This window comes from Chiloscyllium plagiosum, unplaced genomic scaffold, assembly GCF_037043375.1.
Source record: "Chiloscyllium plagiosum isolate Xiang-an unplaced genomic scaffold, Cpla_swu_hap1 HiC_scaffold_10, whole genome shotgun sequence".
Taxonomy (NCBI): Eukaryota; Metazoa; Chordata; class Chondrichthyes; order Orectolobiformes; family Hemiscylliidae; genus Chiloscyllium; species Chiloscyllium plagiosum.
Genome location: NW_028270148.1, coordinates 113,590,599 through 113,617,869, shown reverse-complemented (window position 1 = coordinate 113,617,869; position 27,271 = coordinate 113,590,599). Strand labels below are relative to the sequence as shown.

The 27,271-nt window shown below is 44.7% G+C and overlaps 1 protein-coding gene across 1 annotated transcript in view; it reads left to right on the top strand.

The window, feature by feature from the left end:
- pcsk2 (proprotein convertase subtilisin/kexin type 2) overlaps positions 1-27,271 on the top strand; it is a 104,667-nt gene that overhangs the window by 41,135 nt on the left and 36,261 nt on the right. The window contains exons 3-6 of the mRNA XM_043696651.2: positions 4,778-4,891; positions 7,753-7,861; positions 9,167-9,204; positions 26,954-27,030. Coding sequence (XP_043552586.1) covers positions 4,778-4,891; positions 7,753-7,861; positions 9,167-9,204; positions 26,954-27,030 — 338 coding nt within the window. The remainder of the gene's footprint in view (positions 1-4,777; positions 4,892-7,752; positions 7,862-9,166; positions 9,205-26,953; positions 27,031-27,271) is intronic.

Here is a 27,271-nt window from a genome sequence, read left to right as displayed (position 1 = left end):
CAGCCCATTGACATTGCTCCACCATTCAATGAGTTCACAGCTGGTCTGATAACCCTCAAACCCTCTTTCCTTCCTTTTCCACATGATGCTACTGATTAAAAATCTGTCCAAATCTTGCCTGAAAAAGTGTTCAATCCATTGATAGCTAGATGCAGATCGCAATGAGAGGAGTACAATCAGTCTTTGCATCATCTTTGACTGTACAAAAGATCTTTCTGCGCTGTGATTTGCATAAATAATGCAGACATCTGCTCATATACTTTGTCTTGCCTGACCTGCTGCCTGACCTGCTGCGCTTTTCCAGCAACACATTTTCAGCTCTGCCTCAAAACCTCCCCTCATCACTTCTCCCTCCCTCTCACTGCTCTGCCTCTTTGCTGTTTATCGTTCCCTGCGAGTGAGTGGGAGGCTGGCAGATACAAGATCGGGAATAGGGTGACCAGGAAGCAGGTTGGGTGGGGGTGTATGAAGCCATGAGTGAGTGAAGGCAGTGAATGAAGGTGGAGGATTCTTAAGGGGCTTGACAGGGTCATTGCTGACAGGATATTTTCCCTCATGGAAGAGGCTAGGACCAGAGGGTACAGTCTCAGAACAATGGGGCTCCAATTTCAGACGGAGATGGGGAGGAATTTCTTCTCACTGAGGGTTGTGAGTCTTTGGAATTCCTTGCCGCAGAGACAACTGTGGGGGCAGAGTCCTTGTTTATATTTAAGACTGAGATAAATTCTTGATCAGTCGGAGAAGGAAGGGTTATGGGAAAAGAGCAGGAGGTTGGACATAAAAAATCTTGGATCAGCCATGATCCTGTTGAATGGCAGAGCAGGCTCGAGGGACCGAATGGCCTACTCCTGTTCCTATTCTTATAGTGAGTGAGGATGGTGAGTAGAAATGAGATCTTACTTTAGAATCATAGAGTGATAGAGATGTATAGCTCAGAAACAGACCCTTCGTTCCATGCCGACCAGATATCCTAACCTAATCTAGTCCCATTTGCCAGCACTTGGCCAATATCCCTCTAAACCCTATACCCATCCAGATGCCTTCTAAATGATGTAATTGTACCAGCCTACACCACTTGCATATGTGCACCACCCTCTGTGTGAAAAAGTTACTCCTTAGGTCCCTTTTAAATCTTTCCCCTCTCACTTTAAACCTATGCCCTCTAGATTATGATCTGGCGAGTGGAATTGGGACAGGTTGGAATGGTTGCAGTTTTGTTAAAAGTCACGACAAGTGCCGTTGAATAAAGCGTTGAGTGGATACAGAGATGAGTGTGTGAGACAGGATGCCGTTGAAGAATTCTGTGGGAGAGTGTTCTTCAGCTGGGTCCCGGTACCAGCGTCACCGCACATGTGGCGAGGGCACTGAGTGCAGTGCCAGGGCACAGTGTATGGGGGTTGAGCACCAGATAATTGGGTGCTCCATCTTCTTCTCCCACCTGTGCCTTGAATTATACTGCCGCCAATTTCCTCAGTAACCTTTTACGTGGTCACACGTGCGTGCACCTGAAATGTTCATGTGTAAATAATTCTCAGTGCAGGTCCAAGGCTGATGGTCCCTATAATCCCATCCTGTATCACAGAGGGGAGACTGAGGGGGGATCTTGTGGAAGCGTATGAGATCTTGAGACGCATTGAAAGGGTGAATGCATTCAGTCTTTTTCCCCGCGCTGGGAATCAAGGATAGGAGGGCATCAGTTTAAGGTTAGAGGGGAAAGAATAAAAGGGAACCTGAGGGGCAACTCTTTTATACAGAGGGTGGGGTGCATATGGAATGAGCTGCCAGTGGAAGTGGTTGACGCAGGTACATTAACAACATTTAAAAGGCATTTGGACATATACATGCATAGGAAAGGATTAGAGGGATGTGGGCCAAGTGCAGGGAAATGGGGTTAGCATAGACGGCATAGACCAGTTTGGGGCAAAGAGCCTGTCTCTGTGCTGTAGGACTCTATGACTTTATGACTTTATAACAAGGACTACACCTCAATGTGAAAACTGACAGAACTGCAGATGCCGTATAAATCAGAAACAAAACCAGAAATCACTGGGAAATCTCGGCAAGTCTGGCAGCATTTGTGGAGAGAAACCAGAGTTAACGTTTTAGGGTCCATTCTGTGGAATGGTCACCGGACCCGAAACGTTAACTCTGATTTCTCTTCACAGATGCTGCCAGACCCGCTGAGCTTTTCTGGCAATTTCTGGTTTCGTTTCTATACAATTCAAAGTACTTCATTGGCTATAAAAGCCTATGGTTGAAGCAGGTGCTGTGTAAATACAGAGAATTTTTTTCCCAATATCAATCCTGGACTCATTACTTCCAGAATTCTGGCAATTCAGATGTTGGAAATTCTGTGACAAGTAACTCCCCTCCTGACTTTCCAAAGCCTGTCCACCACTTACAAGGCACAAGTCAGGAGTGTGATGGAATACTCCCCATTTGCCTGGATGGGTGTAGCTCCAATAACACTCAAGAAGTTTGACAGCATGCAGGACAAAGCAACCTGCTTGATTGGCACCACACCCACAAATATCCACTTCCTCCACCACCGACACTCAGTTGCAGCAGTGTGTACCATCTTCAAGGTACACTGGAGTAACTTACCAAGGCTTCTCCAACAGCACCTTCCAAACCTGTGATGCGTTCCATCTAGAAGGACAAGGGCAGCAGATATATGGGAACACCACCCTCTGTAAGTTCCCCTCTAAGCCACTCACCATCCTGACTCGGAAATATATCACCGTTCCTTCACTGTAACTGGGTCACAATCCTGCAATTCCCTCCCTAAGGGCATTATGGCACAATCTGCAGAATGTGGACTCTGCAGCTCACCCCCACTTTCTCAAGGAGCAACCATAGATGGGTAATAAATATATATAAATAAATGAAGAAAAGTTAATGTTGAAGGGTTATTTGCTTTAACATGACAGGCCATTATCATCAAGAAATGCCTTTCTCTCTGTCTTCCGGCCTTTAATCTGACACCATAATTTCACAACGGTTTGCCCTTCATTTCACCGATGGAGGCTGTTGTGCGGCTGTGGAAACTTCCTTTTGCAGAATCAGTTTGTTTGGAAACAGATGATTGTCACCAACCTCTAGCTTTTTGAAAGATTTTACCTCACTCTCTTGAGAATCGTCATCAGAAAGGTTCCTGATTTCCTACGACCCTCTAATACTGGCCACCTGTCCATCCACTGATCTGAATCATTCCGTTCTTGGTGGTCATTCTTTCAGCTGTCTGGGCCCGAAGCTCTGGCATTCCCTCTGTAAACCTCGCTGTCTTTCCCTTTTCTGGAATACTGTCTTTTATATTTACTTTGTTAAGCACCTGGTCTTAAACTTCCTAAAATGTCCTTCAGTGGTTCAGTGCTATATGTAATGTGAAGGTGCAGGTGTTGGACTGGGATAAACTTAAAAATCACACAGCACCAGGTTATAGTCCAACAGGTTTATTTGGAAGCACTAGCTTTCAGTCAACCACTTGATGAAGGAGCAGCACTAGTGATTCCAAATAAACCTGTTGGACTATAACCTGGTGTTGTGTAACTTTTAACTTGGTACACCCCAGTCCAACACCGGCCGCTCCAAATCAGGTTATAGTGCAACAGGTTTATTTGTGATTTTTATGTATATGCTTCTGTGAAATGCCTTGGGATGTTTTTCTGTGTTAAACGTGTCTGGGGGATGGATTCAACAGTGTTATGGCTGTACGGGACATTGGTCAGGCCACTGTTGGAATATTGCGTGCAATTCTGGTCTCCTTCCTATCGGAAAGCTGTTGTGAAACTTGAAAGGGTTCAGAAAAGATTTACAAGGATGTTGCCAGGGTTGGAGAATCTGAGATACAGGGAGAGGCTGAACAGGCTGGGGCTATTTTCCCTGGAGTGTCAGAGGCCGAGGGGTGACATAATAGAGGTTTACAAAATTATGAGGGGCATGGATAGGATAAATAGACAAAGTCTTTTCCCTGGGGTCGGGGAGTCCAGAACTAGAGGGCATAGGTTTGGGGTGAGAGGGGAAAGATATAAAAGAGACCTAAGAGGCAACTTTTTCACGCAGAGGGTGGTGCGTGTATGGAATGAGCTGCCAGAGGATGTGGTGGAGGCTGGTACAATTGCAACATTTAAGAGGTATTTGGATGGGTATATGAATAGGAAGGGTTTGGAGGGATATGGGCTGGGTGCTGGCAGGTGGGACTAGATTAGGTTGGGATATCTGGTCGGCATGGACGGGGTTGGACTGAAGAGTCTGTTTCCATGCTGTACATCTCTATGACTCTATAACCTGGTAGGAGTGATCGAGGAGGTCCTTTGATCTCCTGTATCAGAGATCCCTGATGCATCCTGCTGTAGACTGTGAACTCTGCATTGCCTTGGTGATGGTGCTACCCAACTTCACTCTTTCTCAATGGTGCCCTTGTCTTTTATCTTTTTGTCTTTACACTGCCAGTTGGCAGGAGGGGCAGTATGAAATACACAAGGTATCCGCATTGTGTGCAACAGATTAGTTGGAACTTTGACTCCTTTGCTGTCCATCATTACCTGTTTCTTTGTAAGGTGAATGGTAAAGTGCAAGGCCATGGCTGAGCCTGATCTAGGTATTTGTTTAAAGGTGTATTGAGAATATAGTGTCAAGGAAACGCATCTCCGTGTTCAGATTGAGTTCTCCATCAGCAAATAAAACATCACAAGTCGGTTTGAAATTTTTAATTCATGAATCTTTAAACCTAAACCAATATTTCTGTATGCCCTCAAACAGATGATTTCTCTTGCAGGTAAAACATGCCATGCAGCAAGAAGCATTTAATAGAAGGAAGCGAGGATATCGGAGTATTCGTGAAATTGGTATCATGATGAATGATCCTTTGTTTACTAAACAATGGTATCTTGTAAGCACCATCTGACTTACCTACATCTCTTTTATGTCTGTTTGATGTTTGCCACTGTTTATGTGCCTTTGTTGAAATTCTTCACTGGACACAGCTGGGTGAGGCCATCATGTTTTGCCCCTCCCCAATTATCCTGAGACAGGATTGGTCCTGTCAACCTGCTGCACATTGTGTGCCAATGGTGCCATCTCCCAAAGATAGGAAACACCAGGCTATGAACCCAGCAGTGATGAGGAAAGAGCTATCTGAGGGGTGGGCATATGTGAGACTTGGTGACGGGATTTGTCTAGGGGAGCAAGACTTAGAACAAAAGAATGAGATTAGATTAGATTTTAGATTAGATTAGATTAGATTACAGTGTGGAAACAGGCCCTTCGGCCCAACAAGTCCACACCGACCCACCGAAGCGAAACCCACCCATACCCCTACATTTACCCCTTACCTAACACTACGGGCAATTTAGCACAGCCAATTCACCTGACCTGCACATCTTTGGACTGTGGGAGGAAACCGGAGCACCCGGAGGAAACCCACGCAGACACGGGGAGAATGTGCAAACTCCACACAGTCAGTCGCCTGAGTCGGGAAATGAACCCGGGTCTCTGGCGCTGCGAGGCAGCAGTGCTAACCACTGGGCCACCGTGCCGCCCACAATATATTCATCCTCCAGCTTTCATTGTTTCTTTATTTCCCAATTGGAAATGAACTTTTGTTTATCAAAATGAGAATGGGATTTTCATATTCATTGGGATTCTATTTTACCTAATTCCCAGGGATTGAATAGCATTTAGCATTTATGTCAACTCTGAAAGGGCCTTAATTGTTTAGCCATTTCAGAGGGTAGTTAAGAGTAAATCATATTGCAATGTGTCTGGAGTCACATGTTGGCCAGACCAGGTAAGGATGGCAGTTTCCTTCCCCATAGGACATGGTGAACCAGATGGGTTTTCAGTATGATCCACATTTATGTGCTCACCATTGCTAATACTAACTTGTCATATTAAGTTTAAATTGCTTCTACCTTTTTATCTACAAGATGCACTGCAGTAACTCACCAGCAGCTTCCAATTTACCATCTACCTCTACCATCCAGAAGGCAGCATATACCCGGGAACACCACCCCCTGCAAGTCCCCCTCCTAGTCACCCACTGTCCTGACTTGGAAATATATTGCTGTTCCTTCACTGTCACTGGTCAATGTCCTGGAATCCCCTCCCCAAGGGCCTTGTAGGTCACAGAAGTGCTGACAGAGGCCATTCAGCCCATTGTATGTGCAGAATGCTATCCCAGTGCCTTTTCCCGAAGTCCCAGCACACCATTTCTATCCATATAATCATCCAATACCCTCTTGAACTGCCTAAAGCTTATGAACCACTGCAGAACTGCTGGGGTGGCATGGTGGCACAGTGGTTAGCACTGCTACCTCACAATGCCAGAGGTCTGGGTTCAATTCCCGTCTCAGGCAACTGTCTGTGTGGAGTTTGCACATTCTCTCTATGTCTGTGTGGGTTTCTTTCCACAGTCCAAAACTGTGCAGGTTAGGTGAATTGGCCATGCTAAATTGCATGTAGTGTTAGGGGAATGGGTCTGGGTGGGTTGCTGTTCAGAGGGCTAGATGGGCCAAAGGGCCTGTTTCGACAGTATAAGCAATCTAAAAAGAAAATTTAAAAGTTCAAAGATGGTGCTTCTCCAGAGCAATTAGGGATATCCACCTTTGATGATCAAATTATTTAAATAAAGCTGTCGCCCTCAAAGGAATTGGTGTCGATCTACGCCATAGCTAATCATAAACTCTGGTTTCCCATTAACTTTTGATTTCTGTTAGTCATGAATCTGTTCACCCCAGCCTTAAAAGTATTCAAAAACCCCCAACTCTCCCTCTCTCGAGGGAAGAGAGTTCCCAAAGACTGAAAACCCTCCAGAGGGAAAAGAAAATATTTTCCACATCGTGATTTTGAATGGGAGAGTCCATGTATTTAACGTGTGTTCCTCAGTTTCAGTCTCTCCTCCAAGAAGACAAATCCTTTCATCATCCTCATTGTCAAGTTCCCCTCAAGGTCTTATATGTTTCAACAAGATCACGTCTCATTCTGGGAAAGAGGGACTAGGTTTTGGTTTCGAGGAATGATGAGAAAAGGCATTTGCCTGACCCAGGAGCCACTCGAACTCCCAGGGTTTGCAGTTGAGATTAAAGAGGCTAGGCTGGATTGGGAATGGGTAGAGGTCTCAGTGAGGACTGGAGGAGGAAGTCCCTGGCCCTGAAATGGAGCAAAGGTAAGGAACGAAAGAGCTGGGGTTCACTTTGAATCCTTTTGATCCCAATCCCCATAACGGTCCCAATCTACTGCTGTCATCTGAGATTGCACCCATTTCAGCTAATGTTTGTGTCCATCACAAAGGTGTCAGACCAAGCCCCTCCTGATGGTAATATTCAAGAGGAAGATTTTCCACCCCACCTACCTGCAGTGAGGGACCTTGAAAGATAGGAGTAAAGCAGGCTATTCAGCCCTTCAAGGATACTGGGCCATTCAACCAGACTATGGCTCTTTTACCCGGTCATTTTCCTGCACTATACCCTTGAAATCTTTAATATCCAGAAATCTATTGCTTGCTTTAATCTTTTGACTTCTGCCTTGAATCTACTCCATGACTGAGCTGTCATTGCTCTCCGGGGTAGAGAATTGCAAAAGAATGCCCAGGAGACTTCATGTGCCAGGGGCTTTATTTCCACGGGCTGCCCCAGCCCCCAAGTTTACCCCCTCACCTCTCCCCCCAACCAGGGCAGGGAGGGTTGGAATCGGGATTGAGATCTGAGTAAGAAATGGGTGCAACTGTAGTAACATCTTTTCCTGCTGAAACAGGTCAACACGGGGCAAGCTGATGGGACTCCTGGTTTGGACCTGAATGTGGCTGAAGCGTGGGAGTTGGGCTACACTGGAAAAGGAGTAACCATCGCAATCATGGATGATGGTAAGGGCTAATGACATTTGCTGCTCTTGACAGTGAAGTGCTTACATGTTGCTCTGTTTGTTTGAATGGATAATACATCTCTGAGAAGGAAGCAAATGCATTAAATGTCTTTCCCCAGTTATAATTGCCATTTAAACTCACAACACTTGAATTAACGATATTGATTAATGTATTTGCTGCTGAAGGAATTGTTGCACTGACTTAAGGAGCAGAGGCCAGGGCAGCGCGGTGGCTCAGTGGTTAGCACTGCTGCTTCCACCTTTGAGTGACTGTCTGTGTGGAGTTTGCCCGTTCTCCCCATGTCTGCATGGGCTTCCTCCCACAGTCCAAAGATCTACAGGTTAGGTGGATTGGACATGGGAAATTGTCCTGAGTGTGCAGGCTAGGTGGGTTAGCCACGGGGCATGCATGGTTACAGAGATGGGGTGAGTCTAGGTGGGATGCGCTTCGGAGGGCCAGTGTGAACTCTATGGGCCGAATGGCCCTCATCCACAGAATAAGGATTCTGACCAAACACAGAGAATGCTGGAGAACCTCAGTAAATCTGGAATGGAGAGGGAAACAGGGTTAATGTTTTGAGTCTGGTATGACTGTCCTTCAGAACTCTTAAAAGTTGATGCCCAAGAAAGAAACCATCAGCATGTTGACCATTTCATCAAAGATGAAAAACCTTAGACGAGTCCTGATCGAGAGTCACCAGACTTGAAATAGTAACTCTGTTTCTCTCTCCACAGATGCTGCCAGGCCTGCTGAGTTTCTCCTGTAATTTCTGTTTTTTGCTTCAGTTCTCCAGCATCCGTCAATCTCTGTTCTATTTGAATGTTACACAATGGATAACGGATGTCACTAAGTGATAGAACTGTTCTGAAGAAGAGTAATTTGGACTGGAAATGTTGAATTTTATTTCTCTCACTGCAGATACTGCCAGACCTGCTGAGTTTCTCCAGCATGCTCTGTGTTTGTTTCGCATTTCCAGCATCTGCAGACATAAAATCAGAGAACCGTACAGTACAAATGAAGCCCTTCGGCCCATCAAGTCTGTACCACCTCATAAGCCTTGAATGTTATGACATTTCAAGTGCTCATCCAAGTAAAGTTCCTGAGGTTTTCTGCTTTTATGGCCCTCATACCCCCAGCTTTCACCAGAACTGTGCAAACACCTTTTATTCCAGATGATTTAAATGCAGTTTCTCAATACTTCAAACCCCTTCAAAGTTGCTGAAAAATGTAATTGGATCAGTTTATAGCACCTTCTTTTACAAATTTGAATTCCGTTTATGTAACCTACTTATTGTTCTAATGCAGGAATTGATTACCTGCACCCTGACCTTGCGGAAAACTATGTAAGTACACGGCCACTTTCTCTTGCATATAATTAGTTTTGATAAGAGTGGTGAATGTGTTGATCGACATGACAAGCAATAAAAGATAATAATTGATTGCATGCAGACTGCAGACAAATGCTTCTTTGAATACCAAATGGACAGAAACAGTGTACTGGCAGAATTCCTAAACTTTCATCTGTGTGTAATATGTTTTTAAAAAGGAAGGACTGCAAATCAATGAACCTGCACCATTTGTCACTGAAGATGTGACTGATTGTACAATCCAGGTTCAGAATTGAGATGACGGCTACATTTGAGATATGCTTGTTTTGATACACGGATCTCAACAACACATGAGTTCTCACACAAAGTGTGTGATAGTTCATATGAAGACATCAGAGTCAAATCACAGAATCATACAGCACAGAAACAGACCCTTTGGTCCAACGAGTCCAGGTCGTCCATAACCCCAAACTAAACTAGTCCTACCTACCTGAGGTTGGCTCACATCCCTCCAAAGTTGAATTTTGACTTAACAATATTGATTAATGTATTTGCTGCTGAAGGAATTGTTGCACTGACACGAGAAGTAGAGGCCAGGCCAGGTGGCTCAGTCGTTAGCATTGCTGCCTCACAGCCCCAGGGATTTGGGTTTGATTCCACCCTCGGGTGACTGTCTGTGTGGAGTTTGCACAGTCTCCCCGTGTCTGCATGGGTTTTCTCCCACAATCCAAAGATCTGCAGGTTAGATGGATTGGATATGGGAAATTGTCCAGAGTGTGCAGGCTAGGTGGGTTAGCCATAGAGAATGCATGGTTACAGGGATGGGGTGGATCTAGGTGGGATGGCCCATGTTCCTCCATATTCATGAACTTATCCAAATGTCTTTTAAATGTTGTAACTATACCTGCATTCTACACTTCCTCTGGAAGTTCATTCCTCACACAAACCACTCTCTGTGCAAAAAAGCTCCCCTTCATGTCCCTTCTAAAGCTTTCTCCTCTCACCTTAAAAATAAGCCCTCGAGTTTTGAACTTGCCCAACCTAGGGGAAAGACCCTTACTATTCTCTTTATCCATGCATCTCATGATTTTATAAACCTCTACAAGGTCATCCCTCTGCCTCCTAAGCTCCAGTGAAAGAAGTCCCAGCCTATCCAGCCGATTTTTATAACTCAAACCCTCCATTCCCAGCAACATCTTGGTAAATGTTTTCTGTCCATCTCCAGTTTAATAATATTCTTCCTACAGCATCTGTCCATGACAGTATCGGTAAGAGTGACCACCGTGCAGTTAACCCACCTTCACATTGAGAATACCCTCCATTGTGTTGTATGGCACTATCACTGTGCTAAATGGGACAGACTTCAAACAGGTCTAGCAACTCAAGACTGGGGAACAATGAGGTGCTGTGGACCATTAACAGCAGCAGAATTGTCCTTCAGCACAATCTTTAACCTCATGGCCCAGCATATCCCCAACTCAACCATTACCATCAAGCCAGGGGATCAACCCTGGTTCAATGGAGAGTACAGGAGGGCAGGTCATGAGCAGCATCAGGCAGACCTGAAGATGAGGTGTCAACCTGGCGAAGCCACCAAACAGCATAAGCAGTAAGTGATAGACGGAGCTAAATGATCCCACAAGCAACAGATCAGACCTAAGCTCTGCAGTCCTGCCACAGTCGTGAATGTGGACAATTAAACAAATCACTGGAGGAGGAGGTTCCACACACATCCTCAACCTCAGTGATGGAAGAGCCCCGCACATCAGCGCAAAAGATAAGGCTGAAGCTTTTACAGCAACCTTCAGCCAGAAGTGCTGGGTGGATGATCCATCTCAGCCTCCTCCAGTGGTCCCCAGCCTCACAGATACCAGTCTCCAGCCAATTCGATTCACTTCGCGTGAGATCAAGAAACAGGTGGAGGTACTGGATACTGTAAAGGCTATGGGCCCTGACAACATTCGACAACAGTACTGAAGACCTGTGCTCCAGAAAGTGCTGCTCCCCTCGCCAAGCTGTTCCTGTGCAGTTACAACATCTACCCGACAATGTGGAAAACTGCCCAGGTATGTCCTGTACATGAAAAGCAGGACAAATCCAACCCAGACAATTCCCACCCCATCAGTCTACTTTCCATCGTCAGTAAAGTGATAGAACGTGTCATCCATAGTACTATCCAGCAGCACCTGCTCAGCAATAACCTGCTGAGTGACACCCATTTTGGGCTCCCCCAGGGTCACTCAGCTCATGACCTCATTACAGCCTTAGGTTCAAACATGGACAAAAGAGCTGAATTCCAGAGGGGAGGGGAGAGAGATAGCCCTTGACATCAAGGCTGCATTCGACCGAGTGTGGCATCAAGGAGCCCTGGCAAAACTGAAATCAATAGCTATCACGGGGCAAACACTCCACAGGTTAGAGCCATATCTGACATATAAGAAGATGGTTGTGGTTGTTGAAGGTCAGTCATCTCAGCTCCAGGACATCTGGAGATGAGATGACTGACCTTCAACAACTGAAGACAGAGAAGATGGTAAAAGAGGGGGAGGTGTGCCATTGTTGGTCAAGGACAGTATTGCAGTTGCAGAAAGGATGTTTGGGGACTTGTCAACTAAGGTAGTATGGGCTGAGGTTAGAAACAGGAAAGGAGAGGTCACCCTGTTGGGAGTTTTCTATAGGCCTCCAAATAGTTTCAGAGATGTAGAGGAAAGGATAACAAAGATGATTCTCGATAGGAGTGACAAAGACAGGGTAGTTGTCTTGGGGGACTTCAACTCTCCAAATATTGACTGGGAACACTATAGTATGAGTACTATAGATGGGTCAGTTTTTGTCCAGTGTGTGCAGGAGGGCTTCCTGACACAGGATGTAGACAGGCCAACAAGGGGCGAAACCACATTAGATTTGGTACTGGGTAATGAGCCCGGCCAGGTGTTAGACTTGGAAGTTGGTGAGCACTTTGGTGATAGTGATCACAATTCTGTTATGTAGCGATAGAAAGGGATAGGTGTATTCCATTGGGCAAGAGTTACAGCTGGGGGAAAGGCAATTACGATGCAATTAGGCAAGATTTAGGAAGCATAGGATGGGGAAGGAAACTGCAGGGGATAGACACATTAGAAATGTGGAGCTTATTCAAGGAAAGGCTCCTGTGTGTCCTAGATAAGTATGCACCTGTCAGGCAGGGAGGAAGCTGTAGAGCGCGGAGTCATGGTTTACAAAGGAAGTGGAATCTCTGGTCAAGAGGAAGAAGAAGGTTTATGTTGGGATGAGATGTGAAGGCTCAGTTAGGGGGCTTGAGAATTACAAAGTAGCCAGGAAAGACCTAAAGAGAGAGCTCAGAAGAGCCAGGAGGAGACATGAGAAGTTGTTGGCGGATAGGACCAGGGTAAACCCTAAGGCTTTCTGTAGGTATTTAAGGAATAAAAGAATGACGAGAGTAAGATTAGGTCCAATCAAGGATAGTAGTGGGAAGTTGTGTGTGGAGTCAGAGGAGATAGGGGAAGCACTAAATGACTATGTTTCGACAGTATTCACTCTAGAAAACGACAATGTTGTCGAGGAGAATACTGAGATACAGGCTACTAGACTGGGTGGGATTGAGGTTCACAAGGAAGAGGTATTAGAAATCCTGCGGGGTATGAAAATAGATAAGTCCCCTGGTCCGGATGGGATTTATCCTAGGATCCTCTGGGAAGCCAAGGAGGAGATTGCCGAGCTTTTGATCTTTAAATCGTCATTGTCTGCAGCAATAGTGCCAGAAGACTGGAGGATAGCAAATGTGGTTTCCCTGTTCATGAAGGGGAGTAGAGACAACCCTGGTAATTATAGACCAGTGAGCCTTACTTCAGTTGTTGGTAAGGTGTTGGAAAAGGTTATAAGAGATAGGATTTATAATCATCTAGAAAAGAATAATTTGATAAAGGATAGACAGCATGATTTTGCGAAGGCTCGGTCATGCCTCACAAACCTTATTGAGTTCTTTGAGAAGGTGACCAGACAGGTAGATGAGAGTAAACCGGTTGATGTGGTGTATATGGATTTCAGCAAGGCGTTCGAGAAGGTTCCCCACAGTAGGCTATTGTACAAAATGCGGAGGAATGGGATTGTGGGAGATAAAGCAGTTTGGATCAGCAATTGGCTTGCTGAAAGAAGACAGAGGGTGGTAGTCCTGGAGACCAGTTACTAGTGGTGTACCACAAGGGTCGGTGTTGAGTCCACTGCTGTTCATCATTTTTATAAATGACCAGGATGAGGGCGTAGAAGGGTGGGTTAGTAAATTTGCAGACGTCACTAAGGTCAGTGGAGTTGTGGATAGTGATGAAGGATGTTGTAGGTTACAGAGAGACATGGATAAGCTGCAGAGTTGGGCTGAGAGGTGGCAAATGGAGTTTAATGCGGACAAGTGTGGGGTAATTCACTTTGGTCGGAGTAACCGGAATGCAAAGTACTGGGCTAATGGTAAGATTCTTGGTAGTGTAGATGAGCAGCGAGATCTCGGTGTCCAGGTACACAGATCCTTGAAAGTTGCCACCCAGGCTGACAGGGTTGTTAAGAAGACATACAGTGTTTTAGCTTTTATTAATACAGGGATCGAGTTCCAGATCCATGAGGTTATGCTGCAGCTGTACAAAACTCTGGTGCGGCTGCACTTGGAGTATTGTGTACAGTTCTGGTCACCGCATTATAAGAAGGATGTGGAAACTTTGGAAAGTGTGCAGAGGAGATTTACTGGGATGTTGCCTGGTATGGAGGGAAGGTCTTACGAGGAAAGGCTGAGGGACTTGAGGCTGTTTTTGTCGGAGAGAAGAAGGTTGAGAGGTAACTTAATAGAGACATATAAGATAATCAGAGGGTTAGATAGGGTGGACAGGGAGAGCCTTTTTCCAAGTATGATGACGGCGAGCATGAGGAGGTATAGCTTTAAATTGAGGGGTGATAGATATAGGACAGACGTCAGTGGTAGTTTCTTTACTCAGAGAGTAGTAAGGGTGTGGAATGCGTTGCCTGCAACGGTCATAGATTTGCCAACTTTAAGAACATTTAAGTCGTCATTGGACAAGCATATGGACATACATGGAATAGTGTAGGTTAGAAGGGCTTCAGATTGGTATGATAGGTTGGCGCAACATCGAGGGCCTGTACTGGACTGTAATGTTCTATGTTCTATGTTCTATGTTCTGCAGGACTTCCTCAGAATACTGACTTAGGCCTAACCATCTTCAGCTGATCCATCAACGACCTTCCCACCATCATAACGTCAGAGTGGGGATGTTTGCTGATGAATGATGCACAATGTACAGCACTATTCTCAACTTCTCAGATATTAAAGCAGTCTATGTTCAAATGCATCAAGATCTGGACAATATCCAGGCTTTGGCTGACAAGTGGCAAGTAATCTTTGCCCCACACAAATGCCAGGCAATAACCATCTCCAATAAGAGACAATAGTCTCTTGATAGTCAATGGTGTTACCATCTTCCGCAGCTACACTGGCACCACCCCCCACCTTTTCCTCCGCTACATCGATGACTGTATCGGCGCTGCCTTGTGCTCCCACAAGGAGATTGAACAGTTCATCCACTTTACCAACACCTTCCACTCCGACCTCAAATTCACCTGGACCATCTCAGACTCCTCCCTCCTCTTCCTAGACCTTTCCATTTCTATCTCGGGTGACCGACTCAACACGGACATTTACTATAAACCGACCGACTCCCACAGCTACCTAGACTACACCTCCTCCCACCCTGCCCCCTGTAAAAACACCATCCTGTATTCCCAATTCCTTCGTCTCCGCCGCATCTGCTCCCAGGAGGACCAGCTCCAATACCGTACAACCCAGATGGCCTCCTTCTTCAAAGACTGCAATTTCCCCCCAGATGTGATCGACGATGCCCCCCACCGCATCTCCTCCACTTCCCTCTCCTCCGCCATTGAGCTCCGTCCCTCCAATTGCCACCAGGACAGAACCCCACTGGTCCTCACCTACCACCCCACCAACCTCCATATACATTGTATCATCCATCGTCATTTCCGCCACCTCCAAAAGGATCCCACCACCAGGGATATATTTCCGTCTCCTCCCCTATCAGCGTTCCGAAAAGACCATTTCCTCCGTGACTCCCTCGTCAGGTCTACACCCCCCACCAACCCAACCTCCACTCCCGGCACCTTCCCCTGCAACCGCAAGAAATGAAAAACTTGTGCCCACACCTCCCCTCTTACCTCCCTCCAAGGCCCCAAGGGATCCTTCCATATCCGCCACAAATTCACCTGCACCTCCAGACACATCATTTATTGCATCCGCTGCACCCGATGTGGCCTCCTCTATATCGGGGAGACAGGCCGCCTATTTGCGGAATGTTTCAGAGAACACCTCTGGGACACCTGGACCAACCAACCCAACCACCCCGTGGCTCAACACTTCAACTCCCCCTCCCAATCCACCAAGGACATGCAGGTCCTTGGACTCCTCCATCGCCAGACCATAGCAACATGACGGCTGGAGGAAGAGCGCCTCATCTTCCGCCTAGGAACCCTCCAACCATAAGGGATGAACTCAGATTTCTCCAGTTTCCTCATTTCCCCTCCCCCCACCTTGTCTCAGTCAAATCCCTCGGACTCAGCACCGCCTTCCTAACCTGCAATCTTCTTCCTGACCTCTCCACCCCCACCCCCACTCCAGCCTATCACCCTCACCTTGACCTCCTTCCACCTATCACATTTCCAACGCCCCTCCCCCAAGTCCCTCCTCCCTACCTTTTATCTTAGCCTGCTGGACACACTTTCCTCATTCCTGAAGAAGGGCTCATGCCCGAAACGTCGATTCTCCTGTTCCTTGGATGCTGCCTGACCTGCTGCGTTTTTCCAGCAACACATTTTCAGCAATGGTGTTACCATTGTCAATAAAGTGTGGAGCTGGAAAAAGCACAGCAGATCAAGCAGCATCAGAAGAGCAGGAGAGTCGATGTTTCTGGCAGGACCCTCATACTGGACTGCTTTCAGGCAGGATCCTTGGGTCAAAACATTGGGTCTCCTGCTCCTCTGATGCTGCTTGACCTGTTGATCTTTTCCCAGTTCCACATTTTATCAACCCTGACTTACCAGCATCTGCAGTCCTCACTATCTCCAATGGTGTTACCATCACTGAATCCCCCGCTATCAATTTCCTGGGGTTGCCATTAACCAGAAACTTTACTGGACTCACCACATAAGCACAGTGGCTACAAGGGCAGGTCAGAAGCTAGGAATACTGTGGTGTGTATCACACCTCTTTACTCCCCAAAGACTGTCCACTATCTACAAGGCACACGTCAGGAGTGTGATGGAATACTCCCCACTTGACTGGATGGGTACAGCTCCAATAACACTCAGTAAGCTTGCCATTATCCAGGACAAAGCAGCCCGCATGATTGACACTACATCCACAAGCATCCACTCCCTCCACCACCGACGTTCAGTAGCAGCAGTGTGTACTATCTACAAGATACACCATAGAAATTCACCAAAAGTCCTCAGACAGCACCTTCCATTGAGAAGGACAAGGGCAGCAGATACATGGGAACACCACCACTTTCAAGTTTCCCTCCAAGCCACTCACCATCCCAACTCCGAAATATATCACTGGCCCTTCACTGTCATTGAGTCAAAATCCTGGAATTCCTTCTCAATAGTATTGTGGGTCTACCTACAGCAGGTGGACTGCAGCAATTCAAGAAAACAGCTCACCACCACCGTCTCAAGGGCAACTAGGGACAGGCAATAATAAACTAAAAAAATCATTCTGGCCAGCCAGTAACATCCACATCCCATACGTGAAAAAAAACACATAGAAGATAGGAGCAGAGAGGTTATGTTGAAGCTGTACGGGAGTTTGGTTAGGTCACAGCTGGGGTACTGTGTCCAATAAGTCTTGTCTCCTGACTACCGGAAGGATGTGTTTGCACTGGAGGGGTGCAGGGGAGATTCACCAAGGGGAGCATTTCATCAGGGGAGAGATGCTGGAGAAGCTTGGGTTTTTCCTTTGGAGCAGAGAAGGCCAAGGAGGGATCTGATAGAGGTATGTAAGATAATGGGGGGGACATGTACGGAGGGGGAGGAAGCAACTATTCCCCTTAGTCGAAGGTTTAATGAAAGGGGGAAATAATTTTAAAGTGAGAGGCAGGATGTTAGTGGAATTGAGGAAAAATGGCGGGGAACTGGAATGCACTGCTTTGGAGGTAAGTGGACAACCTTTCAGAAGTACATGGAGGGACATTTGAAGTGTCATTTCATTCAGGGCTGTGTACATCATGTGGGAAGGTGAGGCTGGTGTAGGTAGTAATAAAGTTTTGGAAGTACAAACTCAATAGAGCAAAGGACCTCTTAAGTATTGTATGACTCTGTGATTCTGCGGTTTGGAAAGTTGACAGAGGCTTAGTGAGTACATCCTGCAGGTAGTGCACACTGCCACTACTGAGTGTCAGCCATGGGGGAGAGTGATTGCTGCAAGTTGTGGATGGAGTTCTGATCCAGCATGGTGCTTTGTTCTGGATGGTGTCGAGCTTCTTGAGTGTTGTTGGAGCTGCACCCATCCAGGGCAAGTGAGGAGTGTTCCATCACACTCCTGACTTGTGCCTTGTAGATGGTGGACAGGTTTTGGGGAGTCAGGATGTGAGTTACTCACTGTAGAATTCCCAACCATGAATGGAGTATTTGAATGTCCAGGAAACCTTGGATAGGTTGGGATTATTTTGTTTGAAACTGAAGAAGCTCTGGGAAGATTTAATTACCGTGTGAAAAATTGAGGGCCCTGGGTAGAGTGAATAAGGTGGATCAATTCCCACAGCAAAGAAAGCCGAGCAAACTAGATTTAGAAAACAATTTTGAAAGGTCCGAAAATGCACTGCAAAACAATGTGTCAACTTATTTCCCAATAAAGTTAAAATTCACACAACACCAGGTTATAGTCCAACAGGTTTAATTGGAAGCACACTAGCTTTCGGAGTGACGCTCCGAAAGCTAGTGTGCTTCCAATTAAACCTGTTGGACTATAACCTGGTGTTGTGTGATTTTTAACTTTGTACACCCCAGTCCAACACCGGCATCTCCAACTCATTTCCCAATAGTATCTGTTACCTGTACATCAAAACTTTAAGTTCAACTTAATTGATTTCCCTCAGTTTCTGTCTTATGAACTATGGTTCTTCCTATGTGACTACTCTCAAAACTGAGAACTTAGACCTTTTCCGTTTCTAATAACTGGCAGATTTCTACCAAACACTCCTGGTCTGGGAGTTGCATCAATCAAACTTATCGACTGAGCTAATTTATTCACTTAATCACTCTGCAGCATTCTAGTAGAGAAATTATAGTCATTTCTGACTCTAGTCAGGTCTCCTCTGAAAAGAATTTTTTATGGTGTAGGCTTTCTAAATCAAAATCAATTTTCAATTAATCTAAACTGAAAAGCAAGTTGACGGTTTTCAATGTTTATCTTTCATAAAGCAGCATAGTTTCCCACTAGCGTTCCATCAGTTCGTAGTCACCTGCTCTCTGTCAGACGTCGCACAACACCAGGTTATAGCCCAACAGGTTTATTTGAAATCACAAGCTTTCGGAGCGCTGCTCCTTCCTCAGGTGAAGCAAGAGAGAGAAGCCCTCAGGCACAGAATTCTCTCTCACTTCACCCGATGAAGGGGCAGCGCTCCAAAAGCTTGTGATTTCAAATAAACCTGGTGGACTATAATCCGGTGTCATCTGACTTCTGACGTTGTCCACCCCAATCCAACACCGGCACCTCCACATCATGTTACAGAGTAAATTAGGTCACTGGTCTGGAAGGATTGTCTGACCTAATTTCTTATTGAAAGAAGCCCTTCACAGTATTGCCACTATTTTCAAATCCAAACTTTAAAAATGGTATTCAAATATGTATTTAATTTTCATCCCAATACAATACTGCAATATTGAAAATGTAAAGGTTCATCCCTTCAGTTTCTAATTGCTATTAAAATCTTACATTTTTTCTTATTATTTTCCTCTTTCTCCCTCTCTTAATCAATTGTTTTTTCACCCATTTTGTATCTTTTTCTGTATCGGATCCAAGGTTGCTCTAATTTGCATTTCCTTTCAGACCTTGCCCTATTCATTTTGCAATCCTTCACTTTAATTGGTTAAAGTATACATTGTGGTGTTCATTGAATAGTCTAGCTGTCTAGTTTCACTCACTGCATTATTACCAGCTCATACTTTCAACAAGTTAACATGCATGATATTTCAAAACTTAAGTGTGTAAGAATGACTCTAACTGTCTTGCAACTGCACCCTATGACCCATTGTCAACGCTTTGGATTAATTATTCCCCAACTCTCAACTCCATGCTCCAATATATATTCCAAAGCCTTGCTTGTGGGAGTAATTGCCAAAAATATATGAGAAATTCCTTGAGATGGTTTCAGTTTCTTTATTTTGACACTGAACGGAACGAGGTTGAATGAGCATACATGCCTTCCTTTAGAATTTCACTTTGTAATTTGACTAAGTGCTGGAAAATAAAGGCAGGTTGTATCAGGGATTGTTAGAAGCAGGCGGTGACATGTCTGTTAATTGGATCATGGAATGAAAACATCTTCAGGCTCTGGCTATGTCATTGTGACAACTGACTCATCTGGTGTCTTGTCAGATTAAAGCTCATCCAGGCTGTAGCTGAAGAGAATGCTTTGTGTAATAAATGCTTAATGAATCATACTGAATACCCTGAGGGAGTTGGGGAGGGTGTTTAGCTGGGGAACACTGGATTACAAAATTTATGTGCATTGTTGTTGAATGAGGCAGGAGGAAGCAGAAAGGAAAAATGTCCTAACCAACAACAGAAACCAAAAGATTAACCCAACTTGGATTGAAATCGCGGCCTGATGATAAACTGAGGGGACAAACATGGAAAACGATTCACAACAATTTGTTCCACGCTTAGGATTGGGAAGAGGCCATTCAGCCCCTTGACGTGGAGCAAGGGACAGCCATGACTGTTTAATAATAGCCACAGAGCCCCTCTATCACCCATATATGCCTGTCCAACAATGAATTAACAAGACATCAATCTTCATTATGTAAATAAGGCTGATTTTCTCAAACCTTCCTGAACAAGTTTTGAGAAGATTTGTAACTCAGGTTGAGGTTCTGGATGTAGGTTTGCTCGCTGAGCTGGAAGGTTCATTTCCAGACGTTTCGCCACCTTACAAGGTAACATCTTCAGTGGGCCTCTGGGTGAAGTACTGCTGATAATTCCTCTCACTAGTATCCTTACATGCAGACAAGGAAGGACACCACTTCGACTGGGACAACACATCCATTCTAGGACAAGACAAACAGAGACATGCATGAGAATTCTGAGAAGCATGGCATTCCAACCAGAATTCTATCAACAAACACATCGAGTTAAACCCCATCTACCAACCCCTGAGAAAAAGAACAGGAAATGACATCACCACAGAAAATGACATCACCATCCCAAAGAAACCCAAACATATAAATAGAAACCAGGAATTATCAGCAGTGCTTCGGCCGGAGGCCCACTGAAGATGTTACCTAGTATGGTGACAAAACGTCTGGAAATCAACCTTCCAGCTCAGCGAGCAAACCTACATCCAGAACCTTGCTAATGTTCAGAAGGTTCACAAATCCCTGAGGGACAGTTATGACATTAAGGCAATGTCAAAATCTCCCAGAACCCTTGGAACATCTCTCAATTGGCTGTATATTGGCAGCACGTCACAGCATAATTTTGGTAAATGTGCACCCTGTCTAATTGTGGAATTATTGAACAGGTTAATTCAAACAAGTAGACTTTATTTATGATGGCTAAGCTATTTCAGAAAGAAATTGATTGTTCACTTCCCTCAGATTTTTGTTTTGCATTTTGCCGATTAATGTTTGTGGTTTTCTTGCCCAGGATTGCATATCTCACGGAAATGCATAAAATTCTTGCAGACCCTGGCAGAGGTTGTGAGAGGTTGTTCTACCCTCTTCCAGCTCCAGCTGGGGAACCTAAAACAAGGGATCACTTGGCAAGGTGTTCCTACTGGCTTTGGGATCCCGATATCGGGAGCAGATAAGATTCCTGAGCCTGCAGGTGGTGGCAGAAAGAATGGTGAAATCGATACTCCAGTGGTAACTTTGTAATGTGGGCATTCTCAATGTGGAGATACCCATCACTGTCTTAGACTGGGTTAGGAGGGAGACCCCTGTGCTGAACCATGGGTCAGATACGATGGTGGCCTTTCATTGATGCACCCACCCACACCCCATAGATGTAAGGTTTGGGAACTCTGGCTCCAATGTCTTAGCACACTTTCATCCCCCCAACCTCATTCACCCAGCCACACTGAGACCTCTATTAATATTGGCCAAGAAAACATCAGAGAGCTGTCTCCAGGCTTGCCCTCACAGAGACACAGAATTATTATGGTACAGAAGAAGGCCATTCGGCCCATTGTGCCTTCACCAGTTCTAGTGCCAATCTGCTGCCTTTTCCCAACATCCTGTACAGCATTTCCAGATATTTTCCAATCAACCTGTTCATGTGTTAAGACACATTTTCAGAGCGGGAAGGACTTGAACCCAGGTTCAAGGTTCAGAGGTAGGAATGCTGTACCATATCCATCCGAATGATCATCCCATGCACACTTGAGTTGAGTTACTTCCAAGCACTATTTTTCTGAGCCAGCCCCTCATACTAAGCCCAATCTCCAGGAATGCAACAAATAGGAGCAGATGTAGACCATTTCATCCATCCAACCTGCCCCGCCATTTATATAACCATGGCTGATGTTGGACTTCAACTGCACCTTCCCGCTCACTCTGTGTATCCCTTGATTCTTTCAGAAACCAAGGTCTGTTTTTTCCTGGCCTTAAAGTATCTTCAACGATGGAGCATCCATAGCCCTCCATAGTGAAGAGTGCCTAAAATTCACAATCCTTTTTTTGGAAAGAACTTCTTCCTCATCTCAGTCACAAATGATCATCCTATATCCTGAGACAACATTCCCGAATTCTAGACTCCCTGACTGCTGTAAACCTCTCAGCATTTTCCTTATCGGGATCATTGATGTTCAATCAGCTTAATAGTAAATCAATCAGCAAGTAGACTAGGAAAATCCAGCTCGTGGCTTCAAGGTAAGGAATCTGTTATGTAGGACTGAGATGAAGAGACATTGCTTCAATTGGAAGGCTGCTGATCCATGGAAGAATCTACCCCAGATGGCTGTGGGGCTTTGGTTATCAAGTCATACACCACAGAAGAGGCTCTATGGCCCATGAATTCTGTGATAACCTTTCTCCTCTAATTCCACTTCCCAGTCATTGAGAAGATTCAAGGCTGAGATCAATAGATGTTGGATGATCAAAGAATTAAGAAATTGAGGAAGAAAATAGGCCCTGACTTACATTGAATGGGAAAGGAGAAAGTGAGGACTGCAGACGCTGGAGATCAGAGCTGAAAATGTGTTGCTGGAAAAGCGCAGCAGGTCAGGCGGCATCCAATGAGCAGGAGAATCGACGTTTCGGGCATGAGCCCTTCTTCAGGAATGAGGAAGGTGTGCCAAGCAGGCTAAAATAAAAGGTAGGGAGGAGGGACTTGGGGGCGGGGCGTTGGAAATGTGATAGGTGGAAGGAGGTCAAGGTGAGGGCGATAGGCTGGAGTGGGGGTGGGGCGGAGAGGTCAGGAAGAAGATTGCAGGTTAGGAAGGTGGTGCTGAGTTCGAGGGTTGGGACTGAGACAAGGTGGGGGGAGGGGAAATGAGGAAACTGGAGAAATCTGAGTTCATCCCTTATGGTTGGAGGGTTCCTAGGCGGAAAATGAGGCGCTCTTCCTTGAATGGGAAAGTCAACTCAAGGGGCCAAATGGTCTCAGACTGTTCCTATCTCTTCTGGTCTTGTGTCCTTATCATTGGCTTGCATATTTTCTAGTTAGTTTCCCCATAGGCACTACTACAAGGCAAAATAATGATGAGGAGTCAAGTTGATCCCTGGAGATTATCAGCTCTTAAATTTCAATGATATAATCAAATTTTACAACAGGATGAGATAATGATGGTGGGTGCATTTGTGAAACAGCCCATTGTGTTTATGAAATATGGGCTTTAATTCACATGCAAAGGAGCACTGCTTCTTCAAGGGAATGCAAAACATTAATTTTAGCAATTAAAAATTGACAAGATCCTGTAAATATTTGAACAGAATTAGCTGTACATTAATGGCTGATGTTAAGTCTATCACAGTAATTGTGTAAGTACAATTATGATGTATTGAATAAGCGTTCACTACAAATCTCAATTTTAGTTTGAACATTTTAAAAATTTTGATTAAAGGATAATCGCTGCCTATATTACAATAGCAAAGCTACAAGCAGCATCGAGTGCCTGATTATTGATGGAGGTGGGCCTGATAAATGGGTGATTAAATGGGCTGTCTGTCAATTGGGGAATGCTCTGTTGAAAGTCATTGGCCAACAGCAGGGTAAGGAACCTACAGCTGGGTTGGAGTGGTTAGTGAGAGTCCATGTTAGTTTTGGTAAAGGGGGAAGAGATGGAAGGTGGGGTACAGTTCTCTGTATTGCAAATTGTGGGGCATGTCATCAATGGCAGAGATGTCTAATATAAGCTAGGGTCTGATCATTATGGTGGGAACAGGATTGTTACATCAGTACGTCAGAAAGATAGATAACTGTATTGATCAGTGAGAACGTATTTCAGTCCATGTCGACACACATTCCATTTGGAGAACTTCACTTGTAAGTATCATGCTCAATGTGACTTGGCATACCCATGTGACCTAAGGTATAAGTATGTTGGCAGTTTAGGAAAAAAAGCCATTAAACGCTTCTACATGAACTCTGGTGCCAGAACTGTCCAACTGAAGTTACGTGGATTTCCTAAGTGGCAAGAGAGCCAGCTGTGGTAATGAACAGCAAGGAAGAGTTAGATCAGCAATCTAGTAATGTTCAACCATTGGATTAATCAAACTGACTGTGAATTTTCCAGTGCAGTGCAAATGAAAAATTATATGATATAGAACGATAATACATTTTGCCCCAAAGGCAAAATTATGAAATAGCTACAGAGTTAAACAAAAAACCTGAACAAATAAGAGTAGCAATTGTCCTATTAGAGCTGGAGACTGAGCGCTACAATGTGCCCTCAAACTCAGTGAGGATCAAGAAAGCCAAACTGGAGAAATTCTAAGGACATTGAAATTACACTTTGAAACTTATATCAATGTTATTTATATATGGTATACATTCAATCTCAGAATTCAGGGAGAGAGGGAGAAAATTGTTCAATATGTGAGGGAACTGAGACATCTAGCTGATGAGTAATGAGATGTTCTGAGGCATAAGAGATTCTGCATTACTGCGCGTCTGCTGACAGAGGAGAAACTTACTCTCCAGATAACTATCGATATAGAGCTCTGAGGTTGTCACTTTAGCTGGAAAGTACTAATGGAAGAATGGCTGTGGATTTACATAATACTGAGAGACAATCCAGTCCAAACAAAAACAACATAGTAGGAGAGAATAAAGAAGAAAATTTGCAGAAGGTTAAACAAAACGATCTAATGCAAAGTAGAGAATGTAAATATTCTAAAAGATGCCACATGAACAAGAAGATTAGATCCCCTACAGTGTGGAAACAGGCCCTTCAGCCCAACAAGTCCACACCGACCCTCCGAAGAGTAACCCACCCAGATCCATTTTGATCTGACTAATGCACCTAACGCTATGGGCAATTTAACATGGCCAATTCCTACCTGACCTGCACATCTTTGGACAGTAAGTGGAAACCAGAGCACCTGGTGGAAACCCACACAGACACAGGGAGAATATGCAAACTCCACACAGACAATTGCCCAAGGTGGAATCGAACCTGGAACCCTGATGTTGCGAGGCAGCAGTGCTAACCACTGATCCACCATGCTACCCCAGAAAACCCAAAGTAATAATCATACCCCTCGCCCAACAAGCCACATGTCAGAGGCACGATGTTCAGTGTAGGGAAAAAACATTACGCTAACTGTAAGAAGCTATATCACATTACACACAGGCTTGTAGCTAGAAAGAGGCATGACTGCTGGAGAGATGACAATGCTGGTGAACCATCCCACACCATGCAACAGGTTAGTATCAACAGGTCTAAAAATGCTCAGAGTGGTTTGTGCAAATTAAAATGATGACTACACAAGAGCATCAAGTGAAGGTTAAGAATCAAATAGACACTGGTGCTTCATGTAACGTAATGAGCGTCACAGACCTGTATGATGTGACTCAGCATGCTGACCCCGATTGAAGTCCTCAAATACAACATTGAGGTGAAGCAATGGAATGATACTCATCCCAAGAATGAACTACTAGAGGAAATGGTAGATGCAGGTACAGTTATAATATTTAAAAGACATTTGGACAGGGACATGAATATGAAAGGTATAGAGGAATATGGGCCAAACACAGACAAGTGGGACTAGCCTAGTTTAGTAAAGTTGGTTGGAATGGACAAGTTAGACCAAAGGGTCAGTTTCCATGCTGTACGACCCGATAAATGAAGCTGACAGCCCAATGCAGTAGGACGAATACAGAACTACAGTTTCAGGCAGCAGACGTTAAGCAAAATCCACTAATCTCAGCTGCAACAAGACTGAAGTTTGGACAGGATCCTTTCACTGTCAGTGCATGAAGTATGCATGTGAATCCAGGTACTTTTATATTTTTCTAGTTCAACTTCCAGGTTCCTCCAGTGACCTCTCTCTAGCAGCCTCTCTGGATTCTGATTATGGTCTTCAAAGCCTTAATGAGATCCTTTGGATCTATGCCAACCTTCAGCCTTCCAGGTGGCCTTCAGACTGAAGGAGTTACCACTTCCTTAATGACTCCAGTCTCTCCCAGCTCCTCTGCCTTGTCTTTCAGGCTGGACTTGAGGGCTTCAGAAACCCTCCTCAGCAGGTGCTGATGTTGGTCCCACACTCTCATCCACTTCCAGATGACATTCACCAAGAAGATATCCAAGCCTGACAAAAATATATTTGTAATCCTTCAGCAATCTTTGATTTAAAATGGCACGTCTTGTCAAATTTCAATATGTCCATAGGAATTTGGGTTCCGATCCAATTTTATGACACTTCATGCCCTGTAGAAACTTTGCAAGTTTCAATAAAATCATCCCCCATTCTTCAAAACCCTAAAGAATACATACCCTGTTTCCTCAATCTCTCGCCGTTAGACAATTATTCCATCCCAGGGATTAATATGATTTACTATCCTGTTATATATGTCAAAATGTGTAACAATTGGTAGTTTACATGTTGTATGTGTGAGACAAAACCTATGTTAAAATCTATAAACCTGATGAAGGAGCAATGCTCCAAAAGCTTGTGATTTCAAATAAACTGTTGGACTGTAACCTGGTGTCATGTGACTTCTGACTTTGTCCACCCCAGTCCAACATTGGCACTTCCACATTAAAGAAAAGCTACTTAGTTAAAAATGGTCATAATTATTGATTAGATCTAAGTCAAATGATGATGAGGCTTTGCACTTTTCATTCATCAGGACATATCCAAGAATGCCAAATTGCAAATTATCATAATTTATCGGTTGCTAACTAAGCAGTACCCATTTTGCTGCAGGATGAACTGTTGTCTATTTTCCTCCCAATGACTGTGTTTTTACATTTCTTCATAATGAGAATTCATATCATTTGAAGCTTCAGTTTGATGTACTGATCTCTTACAGAATGCAGAAGCCAGCTACGATTTCAGCAGCAATGATCCATATCCATATCCCCGCTACACAGATGATTGGTTTAACAGGTAATGCAGACGCAATGTGTTCATTCTTAGGTGCTGCCCAATAAGCTGCAGGCTCTTAGAATGCTGAAAAGCATGCAGTCTTACTGAATTATGAATGTGCCAAACAATCAAGGCCACTCAATGACAGCAGAGAGCGGTCAGTGTCTGGGTCACATTAGGTATTGATTTTAGTATTTGATCCAAATCGCTTTAATGCACTTGATGCTCCATCCTTTGTCCACAGTGAAACATATATTTATTC